Source organism: Dromiciops gliroides, chromosome 6 (assembly GCF_019393635.1).
Source record: "Dromiciops gliroides isolate mDroGli1 chromosome 6, mDroGli1.pri, whole genome shotgun sequence".
Taxonomy (NCBI): Eukaryota; Metazoa; Chordata; class Mammalia; order Microbiotheria; family Microbiotheriidae; genus Dromiciops; species Dromiciops gliroides.
The window spans coordinates 87451173-87478001 of record NC_057866.1 but is presented as its reverse complement, the minus strand read 5'-3'; the positions used below and the strand labels follow the sequence as shown (position 1 = coordinate 87478001).

Genomic DNA, 26829 nt, shown 5'->3' with positions numbered 1-26829 from the left:
CTCCCCTTTCCTCTTCTCCCCATAAACTCCTTTTTATTTCACCCATTAATTTTCTTTATATCATCACATCAAAGACAATTTATAATATTACTACATACCCTCTATGTTTACTCCTTCTGTCTGTCCAAATAGAGATACAGTTCTCAAGAGTTATAAGCATTATCTTCCCATGTAGGAATGTAAACAGTTTAACAATATTGAATAACTTTTTCCCCCTGTTTACCTTCATAACTTCTCTTGGGTCTTGTATGTTAAGATCGAATTTTCTATTCAGTTCTGGTCTTTTCATCAGGAAACCTTGGAAGTCCCCTATTTCATTGAATGCCCATCTTTTCCTCTAAAAGGGAATGATCAGTTTTTCTGGGTAGTTCATCTTTGGTTGCAATCCAAGCTCCTTTGCCTTCTGTAATATCATATTCCAAGCCTTGCAATCCTTTAACATTGAAGCTGCCAGGCCCTGTGCAATCCTGACTGTAGCTCCATGACATTTAAATTGCTTCTTTTTGGCTGCTTGGAATATTTTCTCCTTCACCTGATAATTCTGGAATTTGGCTACAATATTCCTTGGAGTTTTCCTTCTGGGGTCTCTTTCAGGAGGTGATTAGTGGATTCTTTCAATGATGATTTTATCCTCTGATTCTATAATATCAGGGCAGTTCTCCTTGATAATTTCCTGGAATATGGTATTTAGTCTCTTTTTATGATCATGGCTTTCAGATAGTCCAATAATTATCAACTTGTCTCACCTGCATCTATTTTCCCGGTCAGTTGTCTTTCCAATGAGGTATTTCACATTTTCTGCTATTTTTTCATTCTTTTGACTCCGTTTGACTGATTCCTGGTGTCTCATGGAGTCATTAGCTTCCATCTGTCCAATTTGAATTTTTAAGGCATTGTTTTCTTCAGTAAGCTTTTCCATTTGGCCAAATAAATTTTTTAAGGAATGTTCATTTTTCATGCTGCTGATTCTTTTTTCATAATTTTCTTGTGTTTTTTCATTTCTTTTCCCATTTTTTTCTTCTACCTCTCCCAATTGATTTTTTAAATCCTTTTTGAGCTCTTCCAAGAAGGCTTTTTGGTCTTGAGACCAAGTCATTTTCCCTATTGAGGCTTCACATGTAGGTGATTTGAAAGTATTGTCCTTATCTGAGTTTCTGTTTTGCTCTTCCCTATCCACACAGAAGCTCTCAATGGTAAAAACCCTCTTCTGTTTCTTACTTATATTGCAGATTATTTTTTTTTTTAAGTTGAGGTCTGCTCCTGGGGCACAAGGGTGACTGTTTCAAGCTTCTTCTGCTGGGGTGTAGGGGCTGTGTCACTGGATTTCTACTCTGAGGCCTCTATGGCTTGTGTATTTCTCACCACCCTAGGCTTGCTACCTGTGCTTGCTCACAGCAAGGTCTGGAATGGCCAGACCTGGTGGCTCCTCTCCTGTGGGTGGCCCTCCAGCTGACAGCCTGCCCTCTCAGCTGGTGGTGGTGGATCTCACTACTGGCCTGCTGCACCACCAGCTTGCTGAACCAGGATCATGGTGAATCAGTTGCTCCACTGTGGCCAAGAACTTCCTGCTGACTTGCCCAGACTCCGTCAGTGCAGTGCTGTGCTGTGAGCTGTGCTGTGCTCCCCTTTTGCCCAAGTGAGAATGACCTTTACTGAAGTCTTCTAAATTATCTCAAGTTGGAAGATTGTGTCTCTCTGTCGTTTTATAGGTTCTGTAGTTTCAGAATCTGTTTAGAGGCTTGATTAAATGTTATTTTTGAGGGAAACTTGGGAGAGCTCAGGCAACTTCCTGGCTTCTCTCTGCCATCTTGGCTCTGCACGAATATAAAAGTATTCCAAAGGAGATGAACACCAATTCACACAAATAGATGAAAGGTAGAGATATCCCAACAATATGGGCAAGTAGGTTCCTGAGTTTTGTGGTCATTTGAGCATTCCAAATGAAGTGCACAATCAATTTTTGTTTAATAATAAATTGCCTTTATGGAACAGAAGATAATGTCCACATCATTTTACCATCACACAGGGTGATGATTTTAATAGATGTTATAGGATAGGGATGGGGGGAAAACAAAGATTTCAATTGATAGTAACCCCTGCCAGGTGTATTCTTATATCTACTTCCTTTTCCTTACCCCATATCTGAATTTCTGTGCTTTCTCTGTCTGAGGTGTTTGATAGCCTCATGTGATATATGTGCTTATCCCTCTGATTGATCCCCTTTATGAAGATGGGGTTAGGGGCCGAATGGCTTTTACTGAGTATACATCAATATATTTCCCTTATGTATATCCATCCTTAGGTGGGAAAGGGAAGCTTAATAAGTACCCTTTAGAACACAGTCCAACTCAACATCAGGCATTCTCCAGGACTTCTACACCATGTGAGGTAGTTTTTTTTAATGCATAAGCTAAGTAATTAATAATCCCTGCCTTGTAGGGGTAAGGGATTAGCCTATGCGTGTGCTGAAGCAGTGATAACCAGACCCAAGGGTGTTGGGGGAGGGGCAGTGGGCAGGGGAAGGGTACTCTGTGGGGGAATAGGGGAAATATCAAAGTTCTATTTCCAAAGAGAAAATAGGAGGCTGATTTGAGTCACGCCAGAGTTCATCAGTAGCTACATCCACAGGGCCAAAAGTGAATCAGGAAAGGAGGTTCAAACTTCAGTCCATAGCTGGGAAAGTTAATGTGGAGGCTAAGAGAACATTCTTTGAAGAAAGAAGCAGGCATCAATAAGATGATAGGTTTTTTCCCACCCTGCAACTTTTTCAAGTGAAATGGCTTTTTTCTAGAGCAATAACATGTTGACCAAGTCCCTTCTTGCTCCTGTGCATGGTTTACCATGAGCTTGGATAATGAATGTCCAGCTTTCCTTTCTTTTAACTTTAGAGGTATTTCTTCTGTGGTTCAGAACTACAGAGATTTGATCTAGTGTTTGGACAAAATTCAAAGCTCGATTCTGAGGAAAGCAATAATCATAGCTGGCCTTTCTGGTGCCCAGTCTTTCACCCCAAAATATCAGTTGCCCCCCCACTCACTAGTATCCAAAGCACATGGATCTTACTTTAACCAACCACAAAACTATTGGCATTTCGCGCTCTCTTCCAGGCACTCACAGAATTATGGGATCACAATAGATATAGATTTGAAAACAAATTCTTTTTTACATGTGAGAATACTGGAGTCCAAGGAGGTTAAGCCATTTGCAGAATTTGACATAGGCTGGAAGCTTTAGGGGTAGATTTCAAACCCAGGTTTTCTGACTGCAGAGCCTTTGAATCCAGCTTCCTCCCAAAGAATGCTAGAGCTGGAAAAGACTTTAGCAGTAAACCAGTTCAATATCCTTATTTTATGGATGAGGTCCCAAACCATGAACTGATTACATTCAATACTTTCCAAAAGTTCACTTGAGATATTTTAGTTGAAGGGATGTGTGAACACTTTATTCTCCTGGGTTTTCTGGATGCTCGCTCTATATTAAGTTAGAGCATCAAAAAATAATAGACTGCATAATATCTATATTCCACATGGAAACTGGTTAAGCCTAAATATTATGACATATGTCACCAGCTTTTGTAGAGGTCAAGATGAAAAATAAATATTTGAATGTTTTTCCCCAAACCACAGTCAAAGACATTGTACTATGCAGACAAATCAATCAAACACTTATTAGCTGTCTACTATCTGCAAGGTACTATACTAAGCTCTTGGGATACAAAAAGAGCTTACAAATTTAAAGCTAGAAAAGGATCTTGGAAATTATCTAAGTCTATTCCCCTTATTTGAATGATGAGGAAATTGAGATGCAAGGAAGTAAAGTCATTTATTCAAGAAATATGAATCTAGGTCATCAAAGGCTTCTTCCCTCATTATTTAAGACCCAGAGAAAACATTTCTTCATGGAGGCAGCTAGGTAGCATACTGGATAAAGCACTGGCCCTGGATTCAGGAGGACCTGAGTTCAAATCCACCCTCAGACACTTGACACTTACTAGCTGTGTGATCCTGAGCAAGTCACTTAACCCTCATTGCCCCACCCCCCCAAAAAGAATAAAACATTTCTTCATTAACTCAGTGCCGGGGGAAAAAAAAAAGTGTCCCTCCAGATGAATGTGTTTGCTTCCTTCTTTCTTGCCAAGGTGACTAAAGCTATATAACCCAATGTGTTTCCCTTTTTGGCTTAGCTGCTTAGGTGCTCACAGCTAATTTTAATGCCCAGTGTCAGTAATCACTTAATTGATTGATTACTGGATCCTAGTAATAGCAGACTATAGTGGAAAAACCTCTGGTTCTGGAATCAGGGGGCCTGCATTAAGTCTCATCTCTGATGCTTACTAGCTGTACAACTTTGGGCAAGTCACTTAACCTCTCTAAACCTCAATTTCCTCATCCATAAAGTTAGAGGGAATAAATGAGGTTCCCTCTTAGATCTAGATGTATGGTCCTATAAATGCTTCCATTCTCTTTAAGAAGCAAAGGCTGATTCTGAAATTTTGTCTCCTTTAGCCAGTACATACAAATTATAAGGATTATATTGGGGATCTCTTCGGGGATATCTACCATAATGTGAGGACTACAGGGAATAAAACTCTTCATGTTACATCTCATTTAATTTCCCAGGCCATTTTAACATGGTTTAAAAGCTAGGTAAGATGAGAACTGTTTCTATATCTGGTGACCAAGTTACTTATTAATAGTAGTAGTAGTATTAATCATTAACAAATAAAATACATTAACATGATATCAATTATACATACCTTAATTTTGATTAAATACCTTTCTCAGAACAACCTTGTAAGTTAGGCAGCCCAATTTTTTTTTTTTTTACTGAGGCAATTGGGGTTAAGTGACTTGCCCAGGGTCACATAGCTAGTAAGTGTTAAGTGTCTGAGGCCAGCTTTGAACTCAGGTCCTCCTGACTCCAGGGCCGGTGATCTATCCCCTGAGCCACCTAGCTGCCCCCTCAGCCCAATTATTATTATCCTCTTTTTACAGATGAGAAGGCTGAAGTCCAGAGAGGCAGCTTGCATTGTTCATTCACACAGCTTGTGTCAGAGCTAGGATTCTATATTGGAGGGAATAGCGGATTCGGAGTTAGAAGTCTTGGGTTGAAATCCTGGCTCTGTTATTTCTTTATCACTGATGTAACCTTTGGCAGGTGAATTGGATCAGATGATCTCTAACAACCCTTCCAGCTCTGATCCTAATCCAATTATCATATGATCTATAACCCCAAATCCAGTGGGTTTTCTTTTTAATATTTCTGTCTTGCATATGGAAGAGGGTAGACTTACTCTGTCTAATGTCGTGACCCCTGAAGGCAGACCTAGGACAATTGGGTTGAAATTTCAGGGAAGCAAATTTTAGCATGGACAGAGATACTTCCTAGCAATTATTAGAGCTGCAGATAATGAAATGACCCCTTTTGCTGAGGGAGGTCCCAAATTTTGAAAATGTTCAAACAGAGCAATCTCTTCCCAGAGTTGGAATTCCTTTATTCAACATTATCATACCAGATGTCATTTTAGATCTCTTCCATCATTGTTATTCTAAAAACCCCTTGCTTCATTTTTTCATGCAAGTTTTTAATTCCAAAACCTGTAGGACAGCATAGTACATTTTTATTGACCTGATCCAACTTAGCTGGTTTAATAGAAAGAAAAGAAGTCAAACAACATTATTCCCCCCCCCCCACATAAACCTCTCATGCAGGGCTTTGCATAAGCACAAGCACTCAATAAATATTTGCTGATTGATTTTTTGAAAAGATAGTTGGCTTGACTTCTTTCCTCATTCCTTGCCAATTTCAGAACCTCAGAATAGGAAGGCATATCATAGGTCACATTATGACCTGTACTTCAATCTCTGCTGCATCAATTCTGACAAGAGTATTATGCTATCTCTCCTTGAAGTGTACCAGTACCAGTCATGGGGAACTCATTACCTCATGACAGAGACCCACTTTACTTTTAGACAACTCTAATTGTTATGAAGTTTTTCTTTACATTAAACTAAAACCCTTATGAACTTTCACCCATTGCTCTTAGTCCTATCCCTTGAGGACAAGCAGAAAAAAAGTCTAATCCTTAATTTAAGAGGGATTAAACATGTAATAAGGATAAATGGAAACATTAGGGTTCAAAAATTCAAATTCCCAATATAACATGGGAAATGTATAACTAGATAGCATTTTATATGAAAACAATCTAAAGGTTTTAATGGATTTCAAGGTGAATATGATTTACTCCAAGGAAGCTAATATGATTTTAGATTATGTTAAGAAACTGAAGGGGGTAATAGTCCCATTGCAGTCTGCTGTGGTCAGACAAAATCTGGAGGACTGTATTCACTTTTTTTAAAAAAAATTTTTAGTGAGGCAATTTGGGTTAAGTGACTTGCCCAGGGTCACACAGCTAGTAAGTGTTACGTGTCTGAGGTCGGATTTGAACTCAGGTACTCCTGACTCCAGGGCTGGTGCTCTATCTACTGCGCCACCTAGCTGCCCCTGTATTCACTTTTAAAGGCCACATTTTAGGAGGGTGTAATATTTTAGAGACCATACAGAGGAAGGTAGAGAGGATGGTGAAGATCCTTGAGATCAGAGGTGTTAAACTCAAGAGTGTGGCCAAAGCCATATTAAAATGTAATTGGAAAGTATTTAATAAAATAAATGGCAATACAATACAACAGAGATAATGTTAATTTATAGTTTTCTAAGTTGATATATGCCTGCATGGATCTGTTTCTAACTTGAGTTTGACACAATTGCTCAAGATCATGCTAAGTGAAGACTGATTGAAGGAACTAAGGAGATATGTCCTGGAGAAGAGAAGTCTTAGGGGGCACAGGCTAGCTCTTTTCAAGAATGTAAAGGGCTGTCTTGTGAAAGAAGCATTACATTTGTTCTGCTCAGTCCTAGCAAGCAAAATTGGGAGAAATGTATACAAATTACAGAAAGAGGCAGACTTTGGCTTGATATAAAGCCAAATGTCCTAACAATTTTCTGCAGAGCTATTCAAAAGTTGAATAGGCTTCCTCTTGCTTCAGACCTTCAAGAAAGGACTGAATGACTACTTGCTGAGATCTAGCAAAATTGTGTTTGAGGAATATGTTGGACTAGCTGGCTCTGAGGTTCTTTCCACCTCTTTTGTCCTATAATTCTTCCCCTTGTGAGATCTTCCAATTTTGAAGGTAGGGACCATCTCTATCAGCTTCATATGACTTCTCTTCTCAAGGCTTAGAATTCTCAGTTCCTTCAAATTAACTAGTTACTCTCCAAATTAACCTGACCCAGTGCCCTTGCTGTTGGGGTGTGCTGGACAGATGCAAGTGCATAGTCCAGAGTTAAACCCTGCCACCCAGGCACTAACCTTGATGCTTTCTCCTCTTCAAAAAGATTTATTTCATTTCTATAGAAAGGTCCCAGTTTTCTTCTTTGTGTCTTAAAAGCTGGAAAAAAAGGCTCTGACAGCTTTAGCCGCCTGCTTTGTTGGGGCAGCTTTGTTGCATCCTAGGAGTAGGGCTCGCCAAGTATTGGCTGAATTTTAAGCATGAAAAACCCAGCTTCTGAAATTCCATTTGGCTTCTTTTCCACCCTTCCTGGAGAACAAAAGGGGTTTTGTTTATGCTCCAAGTCCTGCAAAGAGTTTGGCTACAAAACCAACTGAGCCGCCAGTGAAGGAAACACAGCACTTTAGATGACAGAGTGGGGTGCCCCAGACTAAGGAAGCGAATGTTGTAATGAACTGCCATCTACAATGGGCTACTCAATAGATCACAGGATCATAGATTTAGCACGAAATGGGAACTTGGAATTCATCTTGTCCCTCCCCATCATTTTACAAACGGGGAAACCAAGGCCCATAGAGCTTAAGTAATTTGCTTAAAGTCAGAGGAATGAAAAATGGCAGAGCCAGGATTTGAACCCTGGTCCTCCAACTCTACTGCACCATGGAAAGGTCCTCCTTTGGGCTTCTCTGCACTTAGAGAATCATACATAGACTGTTGCAAATGGATAAGACCTTAGAAATACATTGGAGTACATTGGTAAGAATGGCAGATTTAGAATGAAGACTCCTGAGTTTGAATCTCAGCTCTTGCTACTTTTTAACCTATTGGATGTAACAACCTTGAGAGGATCTGAGAAAGGGGTGCAACCATGGTACCATTGATAGCTAGAGGGAAGAATAATCTCAAGGACTCACTCAACTCAATTCCTGACCACTACAAGTACTTTTATTTTGTGCCCTACCTTGGATAAGATATTTTGAGGGTAGATGGACACCAATAAGCAGCAGGCCAAGAAGGAAGGATTCAGACAAGAAGAAATCATAAGAATGAGAGAACTAGAAGGGACCTCAGAGATAATTTAATCCAACCTTGTCATGTTCCAGATGAAGAAACTGAAGACCTGTGAGATTAGGAAAGCTGGGATTTGAACCCATTGCTTTTTCCATTATCCCATGCAGCATCAGGAAGGGAAGCAGTGACAACATGGAAGGAGGGGGCTTTTATTTACCTAGTGGGAGTGGCCCTTCACAACTGAGCTCATGCTATCCTGTTGCAGGGAGTCTAGAGTCCCTGGAAGGAACAGAAAACATGGGATTTCAGAGTTAGAAGAGACTTCAGAAGCAATCTAATTCAACCTTTACATAAACAGGAATCCCATCTACAAAATATCTGACAAATACATTCAACGCTTGCTTGAAGCCCTCTGGTGATGGGGAGCTCATTACCTTTTGAGGTAGCCTGTTACCCATTGTCCATGATAAGAAATGAAAATCTGAAGGCAGCCAGGTGAAGGATGGACTGGCCATATTCGTCATAAACATGAGGAATTCTCTACAGCTTCTTAGCTAAATTGTTTCTGTGAATTACCCTGCTGTTTGAACTGGCTAACCCCATATCCCAAAATCTCATGAAGTCACAGTAGGCCTTCATATATTAATTGGATAGATTTGAAAGGACATAAGCACAACCCCAGCTGGAATCCAAAACAGGCCACTGTTCTCCTTTTCCTTCCAAAAACTGATTATTTTAAAATCAGGCTCTGTATCATCGCAGAGACCTAGGAGTCCATACTAATAGCAGAGATGACATATTTAATCTCGGAGCTTCAGTTTACATGTCACCATAAGGAGGAGCATGTTCATTAAATGCTCAAGTGGAAATCCTGGTGTGAAATCTCTGATCTCCTCACTCCTGAGGGATCTTTTGATGACAGAGAGTGGAAGTAAAGCTATTCATTAAGAGACAATCAAGTGAAAGGGTTTATTTGCTCACATCATAAAGAGTTATTATTTCCAGGCCAGAAGTGAAGACATAGTTTGCATAATATCTATCTCAGCTATCCTTAACTATTCTTCAAAAATAACAACAACAATAGCACATTTTTCTTTAGAATTGAAGGTTTGCCAAGCATTTTTCATGTTATTTGATCCTCACACCAACCCTGTTAGACATATGAGGCACAACTTTAGAAGTCACATAGTGGCTAAATAATTTGGCTAGCAATTGCCAGAGACAGGATTTGAACTCTGGCCTGTCCTAACACCAACTCCTTGGACTCTGTCTAGTATAACATGTAGCTGCTTCACAATGAACTATTTTCTATAATTGAGATATTGTGTGCTGTAGTGATTAGAGCATTGGCATTAAACTTCTGGGGCCACATATCTGGTTCCTCCAATTACCCACCATGTTACTTTGAACAACTTCTCTAAGCCTCCATTTTTTCATATGTAAAATGGGGATTGTAATAGTTATTATACGTTATACAATATAGTTATTATAATGTGTTATATGTGTGTGTATGTATATTAGTATACTTATTAGAGTGGTTGTGACACAGAATGTCTTCGAAGAGATTAGAAACTGATGGACTAAGGTGGTATCAAGTGAAAGACACTTAATTTGGAGCTAAAGGATATAGGTTTGAATTCTCGTTCAGCTATTTAAAGACCTGTGTGGCTTTGAACAAGTCCGTTACCTTCTCTGGCCTTGTAAAATGAGGTGCTTGGACTAGAAAATGTACGTGATCCCTTCCGGCTTTAAATTCTATTTTCTAGAATATGAACAACAAATAGAAGTGAGCTTCTCAGTACCACGGTTTCACTACATTTATCTTGAGTTAACAGCAGTGTGTGTTTGGGGTTTATAGGTGAGTGGAAGTCAAAGTGCAGCCCTACCAGCTTCCTGCAAAGATGCTAACATTGAAGGACCAAAGAAGACAGGAAAAAACAGTAAGTGTCAGATGCATTCATTGTTTGCTATCTGTTAACAAATATTTTGACTCGGCAAAATTCTTTCCAGATGTGTTCTATTCCTTTGCTTAGATAGAATGTTCTTGTTTCTGTGGATTGTTTTCCAGATGCACTCAGATCTCTTCTGTGACATTCAGAGGTCTTTTGGAGCCTTGTTTTCCTTCGACTTTGTTATTGCTTCACTTCATCTGTGGGAAATCCTGGTCAAGTAGGCAAAATGCCAGACAGTTCAAAGCAGCCATTCTTTCTTGGATGGTTTTGTTCCCATGGAAGTTTAGCAGATCAGATTTTGTTTATGCAGTTCAGTGTAGTGGAAAAGGACAATGAACTGGGAATCAGGAGAGACCTGAGTGCTAATCTTGGTTCTTCTATGAGTTAGTGGTATAACTTTGGGCCAGTCCCTTCCTTTATCTGGACCTCAGTTTCCTCATTTGTAAAATGAGAAGGTTGGACTACATGATCTCCAAAAAATTATTCCAGCTCTAATGGTCTTTGTTTCTGTGGGAAAATTAGTGAGGAAGTGCCTAAGAAATACCTTACAATTAGTAACTCTGAAATGTTCAAGAGAATGATCAAGTGCAAAGTATGCCAGTTTTCAAAGAACACATCTTCAATTCCCAGCTCTGCCATTGTTAAATTTGAATGATAAGATTGTATCAATTTAAAACAGAGTTTGCCCTTTGGTCTATTATATATACATAAATAGAAAATGTTTGAAAAAATAAAAGATCCCTTTGTGATCTTAGGGAAATTTCTGGCTCTGAGCCTCAGTATTCCTAGTCTTTTAAATAAGTGGGTGGGAATAAATAATCTATAAACTCCCTTTTGGTTCTAAAATTCTATATATCTTACATTCTAAGTTCCTTGTCAGAGGCAACATTTTTTTTTTGCAGGGCAATTGGGGTTAAGTGACTTGCCCAGGGTCACACAGCTAGTGTCAAGTGTCTGAGGCTGGATCTGAACTCAGGTACTCCTGAATCCAGGGCCAGCGCTTTATCCACTGCACCACCTAGCTGCCCCTAGAGGCAACATTTTATAAATATATTGCTCCCCTTTTTATTTGAAGATGCTGTTGCTGACATTGTGTCTATGGATGGTGGCTGCAAAGGCCAATGTGTGATTAACAACCCTTTTCGTTAAGGAAAAGGATTGGGACCAGTCCTTTTCCAGGTGGTAGGAAGGGTAACAAATAGGAGAGAATCCCAAGCTGCCACAGTGGGTCATCTCCAGGCTTTGGCTATCTCCTGAGGTAGAGGAACTGTTTTACCAACCCCTTTGCAAATTCTGGGGTATTTCCATTTTATCTTGTTCTCTATTTTTATAGTTCAGCTATTCTTTATTCTATAGTCCCTTCTATATCTGAGGAGTCTGTGATTCTTTGATGATAATCAAAGGATTTACAAAATCAAAAGCTAAAGCTCTTAAGAAGAAAAATCTTCACCTACAATTACATGCATTTACTCATACATTTATGTGTATAAATGCATGCGTGCATCCATATTTGCTGTTCTTGAGTATCTGGGTGTGCCTCTTTTTATTTCATGCTGAAACTTCAGGAAAACAAAGAGGAGTGAATGTCTATTTTCTTCTGGCCTTTTCATTACATGCCTCATTCCAAGTGCCCCCTAGAGTCGTTTTCCTTAGTAGCTATGTATGGTCTTGTCCTGGAATCCTTGATGAATGCCTTGATAAATGGGAAGACAATTTAACATTTATTGAGCGCCAACAATATGTCAGGCATTTTACACAGAAGGAGATGATTTATGGAGTCCAAAGCCTATGTAACTAGTCATGTGCCCATAAGTAGTGCAGTCATGCCCAACACAGATGAGATGCTTGAGTTGCTCTTAAATTGGCTTCTGTGTTTTGGGGTATGCTTTAATGATTGTAAGATGAAACTTAGCACAGGACCTGGTATTGATTGAAACATTGAGCTAGGGTTGGATGTTTCTTATACTTGGTCATCTTGTTTTTACAATGAATGTTAACCACAACTCAGAGATTTTTTAAATATAGATATTGTCCTTTTTTTTTTTTGATAGAGTGTGGATAATCATGTGATCTTTTGATGATGCCAAGCTGTTTTCTAGTACAAAAATTCACCTTATGAGCACAAATGTTGTTCTGATAATGCTGCATGGTTGCCAATCCTGGAATGCATTCATTTCCAAAGAGTCATCATTGTGGATAACCAAAAAGCAATGGAGAACTGGAACGTGGGCATTAAGTGTACTGTTATATATTTACAATGAATGAATGAGTGAATAAGCATCTATTAAATATTTACTATGTTCTAAGCACTATGATAAGTTCTAGGATGCAAATATAGTCAATAAATAAGCATTTATTAAGTGACTATTATGTGTGGGACAGGTCGGTGGTGCAAAGGATAGAAAGCTGGGTCTGGAATCAGGAAGATTCATCTTCCTCAATTCAAATCTGGCCTTGGGTACTTACTAGCTGTATGACCCTGGGCACATCACTTAACCTTGTTTACCTCACTTTCTTCATCTGCAAAATGAGCTGGAGAAGGAAATGGCAAACCATTTTAGTACCTTTGCCAAGAAAGCCCCAAATGGGGTCACAAAGAATCAGACACAACTAAAACAAAACAACAACTATGTGCAAGGCATTTTGCCAAGTTTGGAGATACAAAGAAAGGCAAAAAACAATCCTCAACGAACTCACTGTCTACTAGAGGGAGACAATAAACAAGCAATGGTGTACAAGCAGTATATATACAGGGTAAATTGGAGATAATCTCCAAATACAAAAATTAAAGTCCCTGCACTCAAGAGGCTTACATTCTAATGTCAGAGACAACATAAAAAAGGAAGTGATAATTAGGGAGGGAAACTGTTCAAAAAGTAACAGGAAGTATGCAAAGGAAATATGGCATGTATCCTGTCCTCAATATGTTTATAATATAAATAGTATTACTAGCAGCAGCAATAGTAGCTGCAGCAGTACTAATGATAATGATGTTGATCATGATTACATCTGTGTAACACTTTATATCCGTTATCTCATTTGAACCTAAAAATAGGCCTATGAGGTATATACTACAAATATTATTCACTTTTTGCAGATGAGGAAACAAGTTAAGAGAGTTGGCTGTGAATAAGACTTTTTTTTTAGTCCTGGCTCTGGACACTAATTGGCTGTGTTACAAATAATGGGGCTGTACTAGAGGATCACTAAGATCTCTCCTTTCTTCCAGTCCTACTTGCCTTTAAGTGGCAGAGCAGGGACTGGAGCCTAAGGCTGCTAAGTTGTACTATTTCCATTACACCATGTAACCTCACAATTCTTCAATACTATGAATAACATCTGAAGACTTAAAGATTAAGAAAAGAGAGAAAGATTTAAATTTTTTAAGTGGAAAGAAAAATTGGGAGAAGAGCCAGATATCACACAAGCATTCGTGTATTTGATGCTTAAAAGTTCCTGTCAATTGCTTTTTGTCCCCAACAACAACAACAACAACTGGATTTGATTTTCAAGTGCCAACCAATAAGGAGGTACTGTGAGTGCTATAAAATGTATTTTACAGTTGAAGAAATGAAGGTGAAATGACCTGTCTAAGGCCAAACAAACAGCCAACAGTAGATTTGCCCCAGGTCTTCTGACTGCAAGTTCTGGGATCTTTTTACTCCATTCTTACCTACCTGGTAGCTATGTTGTGCGAGAGGCTCCTTATAAACTTTAAAATGCCACTGAAATGAGTTCTTATTGTTATTACCACTATCCATTGCTCATGGTCATGAAACTTTAATAAACTTTCTATGAACAGGATGTGAATTTTCTGCAATAAACAGTTACAGAGACTCTTGCCTGGAGCCAGAAAAACTCCATAATTCAATCTTTTCTCTAGAGTCCATGTGATTGTGTTGTGACATAGAACTTTCAATTTGTGGACTTAAGAAAAATGACGACCCTGCTGGGTATTTGAGCCTTTAGTTTTTTAGATATTTCAATCATATTAAAATTATTTTTGTGTCATTCATCTAAACTCTTTTTCCAGAGGGGGTGAAAGCACCTTTACTTTATTTGTTATTCATAAAGAAGGTTTGGGGAAATATCATTCTCTCTCTCTCTCTCTCTCTCTCTCTCTCTCTCTCTCTCTCTCTCTCTCTCTCTCTTTCTCCTTCTCCTATACACACACAGAGACAGTATGATACTTGTGTGGAAAATGGCTCTGATAGATTTCTCCTTTATTTCAAGGGTCCACAATTTCCATCAGTGTTCATTCAATCCTTTCTATTTTTATTTGTTCAAATATGAATTAATCATTTATATTGATCATAGCTGACATCAGTTATACTTTTGTTTTTCTCCCAGTTTTATAGATGAAGAAACTAAGGCTGAGAGAATTGAAGTCATTTGTCTATGAATATATTTATTTAGGTTTTACAAGCACTGGCTATATGACCCTGGGGAAGTAAGCAATTTAAACTTTCAGTGCTAGTGTGCGTGTGTGTGTGTGCGTGTGTGTGTGTGTGTGTGTGTGTGTGTGCCTACATCAGTGAAGTGGGGGAAAGATAGGGGAGGTACCTATGAAGGTACCTATGGTGAAACCTGGGAGGGGGTGCCTATAGTATGGAAGAAGAGTTGCCTCCAGTGTAGTCTAGGATAGAGTAGGTACATGAGACACTGACACGGAAATTTGGGAGCAGCTGTGTTCCCCTCTGAACTGTGCTGGTCACTTGGCTGAGGCTGAAGACCTGTTGAGATAGTTCAGACTAGAGTGTGATTGGTCCCTATCACTAGTGGGTTCAGCCTTTCTCTTCCCAAGTTGAGTCTCTTTCAGTGCTAGACCTTAAGGACCCCAGTGTCCAGGTCCACATCCTCAGGAACCCTTCCTAGACACTGAGGCCCCCAAATATATCTCCCTTTCTACTCCTTATCTTGTTGGCACCTTCAGAGACTGCCTATCAAATCAATCAATGAGCATCTACTCTTTTCTTTTTGAGTGCCAGGCAGTCTGTAAAGTACTAGGGGCACAAGCACAAAAGTGAAATAGTCTCTGTCCTCAAGAAGGTTATATTCTAATGGAAAAGATGATGTATGCATAAATAGATCTATACAAAGTGGTTATTATACAAGATAGCTTCAGAGCAGAAGGCATTAACAATAGAGGGGGTAGGTACAGGAAAGGCCTCTCTCAGAAGGTGAACCTTAAAGGAAGGCAGGGATTTCAGGAGGCAGAAGTGAGGAAGGAGAGCATTAAGAGCCAGGAGGGAGTAGGGGAAGGGGGAGAACAGCTGGTGTAAAGGCATGGAGATGGGACCTGGAGTCCCATGTGTGAAGAACAGCAAGAAGGCCTGGACCTCAGAGTGCCTGGAGATGAGTAATGTGTATGAAAATGAACATGGTAGGAGTGGGATGAGTGCCAAAGGGTTTTACCTACTAAACAAAGAAGACTTACCATTAAGTTCTAGAGGTAATAGGTCACTGGAGGTTTTTAGGCAGTAAGCTGCCTTTTTTTTTCTATATTATGTTCACTTGACTTGTGTGAATAATAGTTCTAAGGAGATTTTTACTCCTATACCTTTGTTACATGAAAAAGATTCCCATAGAAGTATATATGCTAGGTAACTATTGCCAAATAACTCACAACACAGAAATACTAGAAATGAAGACATAGGTTTTATTATGCTTAAGGACAAGTTTGGGGCTCAAAAGAAAGAAAGAAAAAGAAAGAAGGAAAGAAAGAAAGAAAGAAAGAAAGAAAGAAAGAAAGAAAGAAAGAAAGAAAGAAAGAAAGAAAGAAAGAAAGGAAGAAAGAAAGAATCTCTAAGGAAGATTCAGATTCCGATGGAACCATTGAATAATTTTATATAAAAAATAAATGAAAAGAAAAAACTAAATTTCCAGGATCAAAAATGAAAAGAGGGGAATCACAACCAATGAAGATGAAATTATTAAAGGATATTTCAATCATATTAAATTAAGAATTAAATTTCATTTCATTTCATATATGATTAAATTTCATTAAGAGGTATATTGCCCAACTATGTGCTAATGAAAATCACAATATAAATCAAATATAGAAATATTTTTTAAAAAATATGGGGAGTAGGGAAAGCACTCAGTTGAACTCTCCCAACATTCTCCTGCAAACAAATTGAAGATAACATCTCCAACTGAATTCTGGAATGTCAGAGCCAACAAAAGGTACAGAGTGAGACATTCTTCCAGCCCAAGACAATATAAGAGGAGGCTGTCCTTCAACCCACATGGATGAAACACCAATGGTGGGACTACATGTTGGCAGGAGAAAAAGCAGCAGCTTTGGGGGCTCTCAAGCCAGAAATAATAAGGGGACTTAGTAACTGGTCAGAAAGAGATTACATGGTACCTCTGTGTAGTCCTGGAAGAAGGACCAGATGCTATTTGGTAACTCCATTGTCTCTTCCCACTTCTGTGTCATAGTTCAAGAGTAGAGAGAAGGGAAGCAAAGATGCCTATTATCACCACTGTTATTAAATATTATACTAGAAATGATAGCTATAGGTTACAATAAAAAAAGAAAAAAGATTTGAAAGAATAAAAAATAGGCAATGAAGCAACAAAACTATTCCTTTTTTCAGATGTTATGATAGTGTACTTAGAGAAATCAAGAGAATCAACTGAAAAACTAGTTGAAACAATTAACAGCTTTAGCAAAGTTGTAGGACATAAAATAAATGACATAAATCATGAGCATTACTACATACTACCAACAAAACTCAGAAGGAAAAGACAGAAAGAGAAATTCCATTTAAAATAACTGCAGACAATAGAAAATACTTGGGAGTTTACCTGCTAAGACAAACACAGGGATTATATGAATACCATTATAAAACACTTCACACAGATAAAGACAGATACAAACAATTGGAGAGATATTAATTGCTTATCGGTAGGCAAAGCCAAAATAATAAAAAAATATAAACTTACTTTAATTTACTTGTTCAGTACCATACCAATCAAACTGCCAAAGAATTTCTTTATAGAGATAGAAAAATAGTAAGAAAATTCATTTGTATGAACAAAAATATCAAGAAAATTAAGGGAATCAATGACAAGAATTGTTAAAGTAGGCAGCCCAATAGTTCCAGATTTCAAACTCTATTACAAAGCAGAATGACAGATCAGTGGAACAGTTTAGATACACAATACACAGTTGTAGATAACCACAGTAATCTAATGTTTGATAAACCCAAAGATCAAAGCTTTTGGGACAAGGTCTCAATATTTGACAAAAGTTGCTGGGAAAACTGGAAAGCAATTTGGCAGAAACTAGGCATAGACCAATATCTAACACTGGACATCAAAATAAGGTCAAAATGGATAAACCAACTTTACATGGAATTGGGAAAAATAAAATATTATTAAGTGAAAAAGTAATCTGTAACCCCTTCCACCAAAAAAAGAATGAAATGAAAATCAGGAAGGCTTCAGGAAAAATCAACAACAACAACAACTGGGAAGCCTTAAACAAAATAATGCAAAATCCACGAACATTGTACATAGCAAAATGGTCTGATTTTTCTTTCATGGTATGACTAATGCAGAAATATGTTTAATGTGATTGTGTGTATATATACACACACACACACACACACACACACACACACACACACATATATATATATATATATATATATATATATATATATATATATATATATATATATATAACCTATATCAGATTGCTTGCTGTCTTGGGGAAGGGGGAGGGAGAAAAATTTAAAGCTAGAAATCTTATAGAAACAAATGTTGAAAACTGTCTCTACATCTAATTAGAAAATAATAAAGTACTTTTATGATTAAAAAAAAGAATAGAATTCTTTATACCAATAAAACCCCAGATCTAATCCTTATCCAGCCCTTATCTCTTTAAGGTTTACAAAGCACATTGCAAGATGAAGAAGTGCGATGACTTGATGAAGGTAACATTTACTAAATGCAAGAAATGAATAAGAGATAGTCTCTACCCTCAAGAAGCTTATCAGCTTGCACATATACACAGCATGTATTCTAAGAGGTATAAAATTGTGAGATCATGAGGGAAGTTGTTAAGAGGGAAGGATTTAGGGGAAGTTTCAAGAAGGATTTGATATTTGGACTTAGCCTCAAAAGATGACTGACTCTGACTTGGGTCAGAGGACATGGGCTCAATTCATGTCTCTGACATTGCCTTTATGATCTTGGGCAAGTCACTTAACTTCCACAGTTCATTTATCTGTAAAATGAGAGGGTTGGACTTGAGGGCCTCTTAGGTCCCTTGTTGCGCTGGAAATAGCATCCTCGATGAATAGGAACTTAACTGGAAGAGATGAGTTGTTATGGAAATAGGGATTGGGGAGGCAAAGGGCCTTTCAGCATAGGGAATGATAAAGTCTGGAAAATACAGTGTTCATAGGCAATGTTGAATAATTCATATTGTCTGGAACATAGAATAAAAGACTATGAGTAGTGTAATATAAAGCAGGGAACGTAAGTTGAAGCCAGATTGTAGAGAATCTTGAAGATCAAGGAAAGGAATAATACACATTTATGCATCTTTAGGTCCACAATAAGCATGTATAAAGTGATTTGGGGATTGCTATCCCCACAAAAAAACACCTCACAACCACCATAATTTGTATTCTGTATGATTTTGCTAAAGGGAGAAAATTGGTAGGATGAAACCCACTCATCTCTCCTTTGGGTACTTAGAATGGAGCAATATTAATTTAATGTTCTTTTCTTCCCCCAGGCAGCTGGGCAGCCAGATGCAGAAGATTAGGCTAGTGAATTGATATTGGCTTTAAGGCCACAAGCCAGCGAATCATGATAAATTACAGCAAATTCAGTTGAAGAAGACAAATGTGTATGAAACAGCACAGTAAGATGAGACCTCATTATATATAGGAATCAAAGAGAAGACAAAATAAGCTGGATTTGTAGATATTATTAAATTGGAAAGTGTGGCAAAACATTATTGTCAAAAAACCTATAGAAAAAGATCTGGGAATTTTAGTGGACCTCAAGCACAGCATGAGTCAGTTCGAGACAGCCACCAGAAAACAAATGCTAATTTAGGCTTCTTTAAGAAGAGTAATAGGTCAGAATTGCAAATACAGCCAGATGATGATCAGTTGTTGGGGATGGTTTATAAGAGATTCTCAGTCCAGTATAGATTGATCTAACTGGACTCTGAGGTACCTTTTAGCTTTAGGCTTCTGTGATTCTGTGGTATTTCCTCATACAGAAACTAGCTAGAAAGAATTAGATTTGGAACCAAAGGACTTCTGTTATCATCCATGTTTTCCTAATTACTATCTGCAGTTATGGAGAATCATTTAACTACTCTGAGTCTCAGTTTACTCATTTAGAAAATTTGGGGAAAGGATTAGGTAAGGGATTCTTCATCTTTTTGTGTCATGGACTCCTTTGTCAGTCTAGCGTAGGCTGAGGCAGCTAGGTGGTATAGTGGATAGAGGGTTAGACTTAGAGGAGGACTTGAGTTCAGATTCTGTCTCAGACATTTATTATTAATTGTGTGATTTGGGGGCAAGATGCAACTTTTATTCAGCTTCAGTTTTCTCATATGTAAAATGGATATAATAATAGCACCTACTTCTCAGGGTTGTTGGGAGGGTAAAAGAAGTTAATTTATGTAACGTGTTTTGTAAACATAAAGTTATATATATATAAACTCTAGTTATTGTTGTTGTTATTTACTATGACTAATACTACTACCACCATTCCTACCACTACTACCACCCCCCACCACCAGCAGCACCACTGTTGTTGCTACTGCTGCTACTACTACTACTACTACTACTACTACTAATAATAATAATAATAACAATAAAAATACTTCCTTAGAATAAATTTTAAGAAAATAAAGAAAATGCTAAATTTCAGTTAGAGGTTAAAAGGTGTAAATTTTTCCTACATCCAAGTTTCTAGATCCCTTGAAATTTATCCATAGATGTTGGAAGTCCATCGATCCCAGACTAAGACCCTGAGACTGGAGGATCTCTAAAATTTCTTAAATGTTCTACATCTTATGATTTAATAATTCTACCTGTGTGATCTTAGGCATTTCTCTATTTTGGGTTAGGCCAAGCTCAGGTCAATCCAGTAATTCAGGTTGGATTTTCAAATGAGATAAAGTACTTGTGGACTATAAATTTCAGTAAAAACACCTTTAACTGTAATTAGATTAAAAAAGAATTAAATTCTTTTTCCCCTCTCCACACTTGACAACACTTGGTCAAAAATTCCACTATCTAAAATCCAATTGCCCATAGACCAGAACTCTTAGGTCTCAGGGAGCAGAGGAAGCCAAACCAATAATTAAAGCTTTGGTGCCCCACCGCTTAGCCTTCCTGACCCCTTAAAGGGAAATTAACTGTTTCCATATAAAAACAGCTGATATTCCTACCATAGATACTTAACCACTTTGTCTCCGTTCCTTATCTTTAAAATTGGAGAGACTAGAAAAGATGATCTCTATGGTCCCTTCTGGCTCAAATTCTTATGATTTTATTACACCCCACTGCCTTACTCTACAAGCTGTATATGGCCAGTGAGGGGAAGAGACAGTACTTCAAAGACTCAGAAGGAACTGAGATAATCTTATCTAACTTCCTTATTTTAAATAACATATGAGAAAATCAAGACTCACAGAGGGAAAGTGGCATGAAAAAAATGTGCACCTTGCCAATTCCTCCTTTTCCCTTTTGTGGTATATTTGCCCTGGTGGACTGTCAAATTGCCAACTTTGGAACCATGGCCATAAACCGGATCTCTCACTTCCCACCTGGCCCTTTGGATTTGGTTTCTCAGAAAATTATGGCCAGACTTGGCTTTCTGTTTGCATTAGTGTCTCTGCTTATGACTTGGACCATTTTCTCTTTCCCCTGGAGAGTTCTTCTATCCAATTCTATTGATCATGTTTCAGAAGCTTCATCCCTCATCCATGCTGGCTGGATTGCCTTTGTTAAAACAAGCTTTGTGCCCAGGGGATTTATTTATTTATCACTGTGTTGCTATATAGTAAGACTACCTCACTTAAACAGAATGAACAATTTAGGAACACCTAAACCCAATTAGAACAGTAACAGTTAGAACACACTCTTTATCAATGGACTATGAGTTTATCAGTCTGAAGTAGATCTCCCTTGGAGCTCTTCAATTCAACTCAACAAGCAATTACTAAGCACCAGCTGCATGCTTGGCATTGTGCTATGCTCTAAGGCAGGGGTTCTTATTTTTTGTTTCATAGACCTCTTTGACAATCTGGTGAAGCATATGCACCCCTTCTCAGAATAAGTTTTGTTGCCTACATTGCTAAATTTTAGCTAAAGATTAGTGACCTTTTATCTAGCCTATTCTTTTTAAATAAAATTTAATCTTCCAGAACCATACTCTCACCATATTTTCCATCCAGTCTCAGTGATAGCTTCAAATTTGCTTCCTTTCATTAAGATCTTAACCAATTTATTATCTATACTTTGTGCCTTTGTTTATAGGCATCTGATGTTTGTTTGTTTGTTTGTTTTTTTCAATGAATTTCTGATTCTGCTCTTCTCTTCTTCTGTCATACTTGCTACTCTCTGTGCTACTAGACTTGTCAAATTGATGTAGTCAGTTTTCTCCTCCCTTGTCAGTTTTAAATCTCCATAGTAGTTTTCCAAGTGGTATCTATATTTTTTTATTGGCCTTTGTTAGTTGCACCCCATCCCTTGAGAAGATCCCATCATGACTAAATTCTAACTTGAGTTCAGAAGTTTTAGACTCATTATCAATGATTGTCTTAGCCAGCTTGTTATTTTCTGAAATCTGCTTTTTTCTTCTACATTCCCCATGTTTGATTGGCACTAATGATGAAATACCACCTGTGCCCCCAGGGTCCTCAGTTTCTTGCCAACACTCTCTAATCCACCCCCCCCCACCATGAATCATCAGAAGTATGGAGTGGTTGTTGCTCAACAATTCTCAGGTGGCTCTCCACTGTTTCCCATATACATGCCTGAGAAATACAGCAGAACCCTCTGTTGTTTATGCAAAGTTGACAAATGACTCAGTGCCTCTGGTGACACCAATTAGCTACCACTCTTTTCTCCTTCCTCTAGCCATCAGTGGCTGACCTCTTCCTGAATTGTACCTGTGGATACATGTTTTCATTCCTAGCAGCACAAAAAATCCTTCAAATCTATGTATGTGACATAGTAATATTAATGATTATTCTCCATTTCTTTATTTGTATACCATTCTTTCAAGCTATTGATAAAGATTAAAATTTCTATCTGTCACTATATTCTTTTTCTTCTTTGTTTTGGTCACTCAGTAAACATTTATCGGGTGACTAATATGTGCCAGGGACTGTTCTAAGCACTAAGGATGCAAAGTTTCCTCCTTGAAGAACTTACTTGATTCTTTTATGTAAGAATTCATCCTCTCTAGTAGCCTAGAGAGTAGACATGTTTTTCCCTATTTACTTCCTCTTCTAGTCCAGAGACCAACTTATACTTTGCATATGTATGTATGTGTATATGTGTAATATGTGTGTGTTTATATATGCCTGTATACACATACAAATATACACATACGCATGCATGTGTTGAGTGTATATGCTACATGTGTGTATAAATTGTGCATGTATGCACATGTATATGTATGCATGTGTGTATGTGTGTGTATATGCTACTTAGTCACAGCATAAATACAAATATAATCTATTTTGCTGGTCACCACAGTCCTCTTTCCTTCCATACTTGCTTAAAGCAAGTTTCACAGTTCATGTCTTTTTCATATCTTTCTTTGCTAACCTTTGAGACTTGCTATTGTAGCAAAATGCCTATTTACCAGTTTTAAGTTTGTGCATAATGAGATCCTCCCATTCTTTTTCAAATAACAGTTGATAGCCAGATACTTCCATACACTAGGCTCTTTTGTAGCCTACTTGGGGAACGAGGTTTAATTTATAAATCAGACAAAACTAGATATGACGCAGGAACATCATTCCTAGGACACAAGATAAAACCCAATTGATTTGAAGATCTGACAGATTTTCACTATTAATTTTGCCTTGGCTTTCTCTTCCCTCTATTTCCCGGAATACTGAGCTCTAGCATATGAGGCTTTCAAACACTAGAAAACAACTATTATGCTTCATCGTCGCTTTTTCTTCCTTTCTTCTTCTTCTTCTTCTTCTTCTTCTTCTTCTTCTTCTTCTTCTTCTTCTTCGGTGAGGCAATAGGGGTTAAGTGACTTGCCCAGGGTCACACAGCTAGTAAGTGTTAAGTGTCTGAGGTCGGATTTGAACTCAGGTCCCCCTGAATCCAGGGCCAGTGCTTATCCACTGTGCCACCTAGCTGCCCCTATTGGGCCTTTTTCTAAGCTAAACATCTCAGCTTCTTTGAACCAGTCCTCAAGGCCTTTCACCATTATGGCCAAAAGCTTTTCAATCAACATGACATCCAGAACAAAACACCATATTCTGGATATGAAATTTGTGGAAACATGATAGAGTCTAGAAGGATAAGATTCCCCATACCAATCCTTCCCCTTTTCAGGATGTTATTCATCTCTTATTACTGCCCAAGATCACAGTAACTTTTTTTGGTTACCAAAGAACATGGTTGATTAATGTTCAGCTTAAAGTTCACTAAAAAAATCCCCAAACTGTTAGCTAATCACACCTCCCTCATCAAGTACTGAAATTAATCCATATTAAATTCATCTAAAAGTTAAAATGTATTCCTATCCTTTTGGATCTTGACTTTGCCATCTAGTCTATTAACTATCCTAATTTTGTGTCACCTCTAAATTTAGTGTACTATCTCTATTCCTTTATTCAAGTTATTGATTGAAATAAAATGTTAAAGATCACAGGATTAAGGACTAATCACTGGTATTGGGTATTTACCAAAGGATCAGGTCCTCTACAAAAGACCTAGTACAAAATTGACATCAACTCATTGATGCCATCTTTGGGTCTAGTGAACCACTACTAAGTCTACCTATCCATGCTGTTTTTTCAGAAGAGGAGACTATGGCTCAGACACATGAAGTACCTTCACAAAGCTAAACAACATCTGCAACAGGATTCAAAATTAGGGGTTTTGGGCTCCGCCTTCAGGATACTCATTCCATCAAATAGATGATAGTGGCAGGCCATGTGATTTTTTTATACCTTTGCCAGGCTGACTTAATGACCCAAAGGAGGCGATTAAATAAAATTTAAGGCTAGATTAATTTCAGGACATAGGAATTAAAGGAGGAATTTATCTTAGCAGGGAAATAGAGTGGGTGACTTTTCCTATGTCAGATTGCTGATTTGCTGATAGGCCACTTTCCTTTCCCCTTTTGTGAAGTTGGCAAATTTCAGGCCCCATTAAGTTATTTACTCAGCCAGATTATGCAAACTCAAGGTTGTGTCCAGGTGACACATGTGCAAATCATTTTGATACAACAGATCCAATGCAAAATCATGCCAACTCCTCCTGGGAAGTGAAAAACGGTAGCCCTGTGGTATACTTAAGTATGCATGATTAAGCCTGGTGACCTTTGCAGAAAAGTAATAACCTATTTAGGAGCTGGAAGCTGGTTGTAAATTTTGAAGCAACTTTCAATCAAGGAAAGGTTATATGTATTGTCATACTTATCCACCTTCACATCTGATCTCTCTTCTAGATTGTGATTTCTAGGACTACAGTGGATTTTTATTTAACCCGGTGCCTCCACAATGCCTTAAACACCAGATGCTTAATGAATGTAGGTTGAATGGATGGAGTGAGGTAATCAAGTTGGAAAGTAGCTAAGTCCTTTGTGTGATTTTGGATTTTGCCATATGGCTTATTGACTTAATAAATCTTCTAAATAGGATCAATACCCTTCTCCTCATAGGTCTAATGAGATTCAGAGGAATCTTTGACTTCTAAATTTCTCAATTAAGACCAAGTGTTCTTAACCTTTTTTTGTATCATGGGCCCCTTTGACAATCTGATGAAACTTATGGGCCCCTTCTCATGATAATATTTTCTTTTTTTCTTTTTTAATCATAAAAGTATTTTATTATTTTCCAGTTACATGTAAAGATAGTTTTCAACATTTGCTTTCATAAGATTTTTAGTTCCAAAATTTTCTCTCTTCCTCCCTTCCCTTCCCTCTCCCCAAGACAGAAAACAATCTGATATAAGTTATGTATGTACAATCACATTAGACATATTTCTGCATTAGTCATGTTGTAAAAGAATAAGAACAAAAGGGAAAAACCTCAAAAAAAGTAAAAACAAAAACTAAAGTAGAATCTGTATGGTTCAATCTGCATTCAGAATCCACAGTTCTTTTTTTTTTTCTGTTTGAAATTGTCTTGGATCATTGTATTGCTGAGAAGAGCTAAGTCTATCACAGTTGATCATCACACAATGTTACTGTTACTATGTAAAATGTTCTCCTGGTTCTGTTCATTTCATTCAGCATCAGTTCATATGTGTCTTTCCAGGTTTTTCTGAAATCTGCCTACTCATCATTTCTTTCTTTCTTTCTGGTGAGGCAATTAGGGTTAAGTGACTTGCCCAGGGTCACACAGCTAGTAAGTGTGAAGTGTCTGATGCTGGATTTGAACTCAGATCCTCCTGAATCCAGAGCCGGTGCTCTATCCACTGCGCCACCTAGCTGCCCCTGCTCATGATTTCTTACAGCACAATAGTATTACATTACATTCATATACCACAACTTGTTCAGCCATTCTTCAATTGACAGACATTACACTGATTTCCGATTCTTTGCCACAACAAAGAGAGCTTCTATAAATATTTTTGTATATGTGGGTCCTTTCCCCTTTTTTATGAACTCTTTGGGATACAGACCTAGTAGTCGTAATACTGGTCCAAAGGGTATGCACAGTTCCATAGCCTTTTGGGCGTAGTTCCAAATTGTTCTCCAGAATGATTGGATCAATTCACAACTCCACCAACAATGCATTATTGTTCCAATTTTCCCACAGTTTCTCCAACATTTATTATTTCTCTTTTTTTTTGTCATATTAGCCAATCTGATAGGTGCCAGGGTGGTACCTCAGAGTTGTTTTAGTTTGCATTTCTCTAATCAATAGTGATTTAGAGCATTTTTTTGTATGGCAATAGATAGCTTTGATTTCTTCATCTGAAAACTGCCTGTTCATATCCTTTGACCATTTCTCAATTAGGGAATGATTTACACTCTCATAAATTTGATTTAGTTCCCTATATATACTTGAAATAAGGCCCTTATCATGATAATATTTTCTAATGTATCTAATATATACATATATATACGCACATGCATGTGTATATATGTACATAAATATATACACATATATGCACACAAAGAGAAATAGTTATATTCAAGTGTGGTTTCCAAAACATCAAACAAATCAGTTCACAAATCCCAGGTTAAGAACTTCTGAAGTAGACTTAAACATTAATAATGTCTAATAGTGAAAAGGGGTCATTATGATGCTTCAATTCTAGGAAGGACTCAGTGATGAGCCCCAGTGATTTCATTATATCACTAGAATTCTGCCTGCAGGGAGTAAATGG

The 26829-nt window shown here is 37.8% G+C and overlaps 1 protein-coding gene across 1 annotated transcript in view; it reads left to right on the top strand.

Moving 5' to 3' along the window:
* The window catches only part of C6H4orf50 (chromosome 6 C4orf50 homolog), a 172429-nt gene that overhangs the window by 134832 nt on the left and 10768 nt on the right, over nt 1-26829 (top strand). The window contains 1 exon segment of the mRNA XM_043969797.1: nt 10159-10240. Coding sequence (XP_043825732.1) covers nt 10159-10240 — 82 coding nt within the window.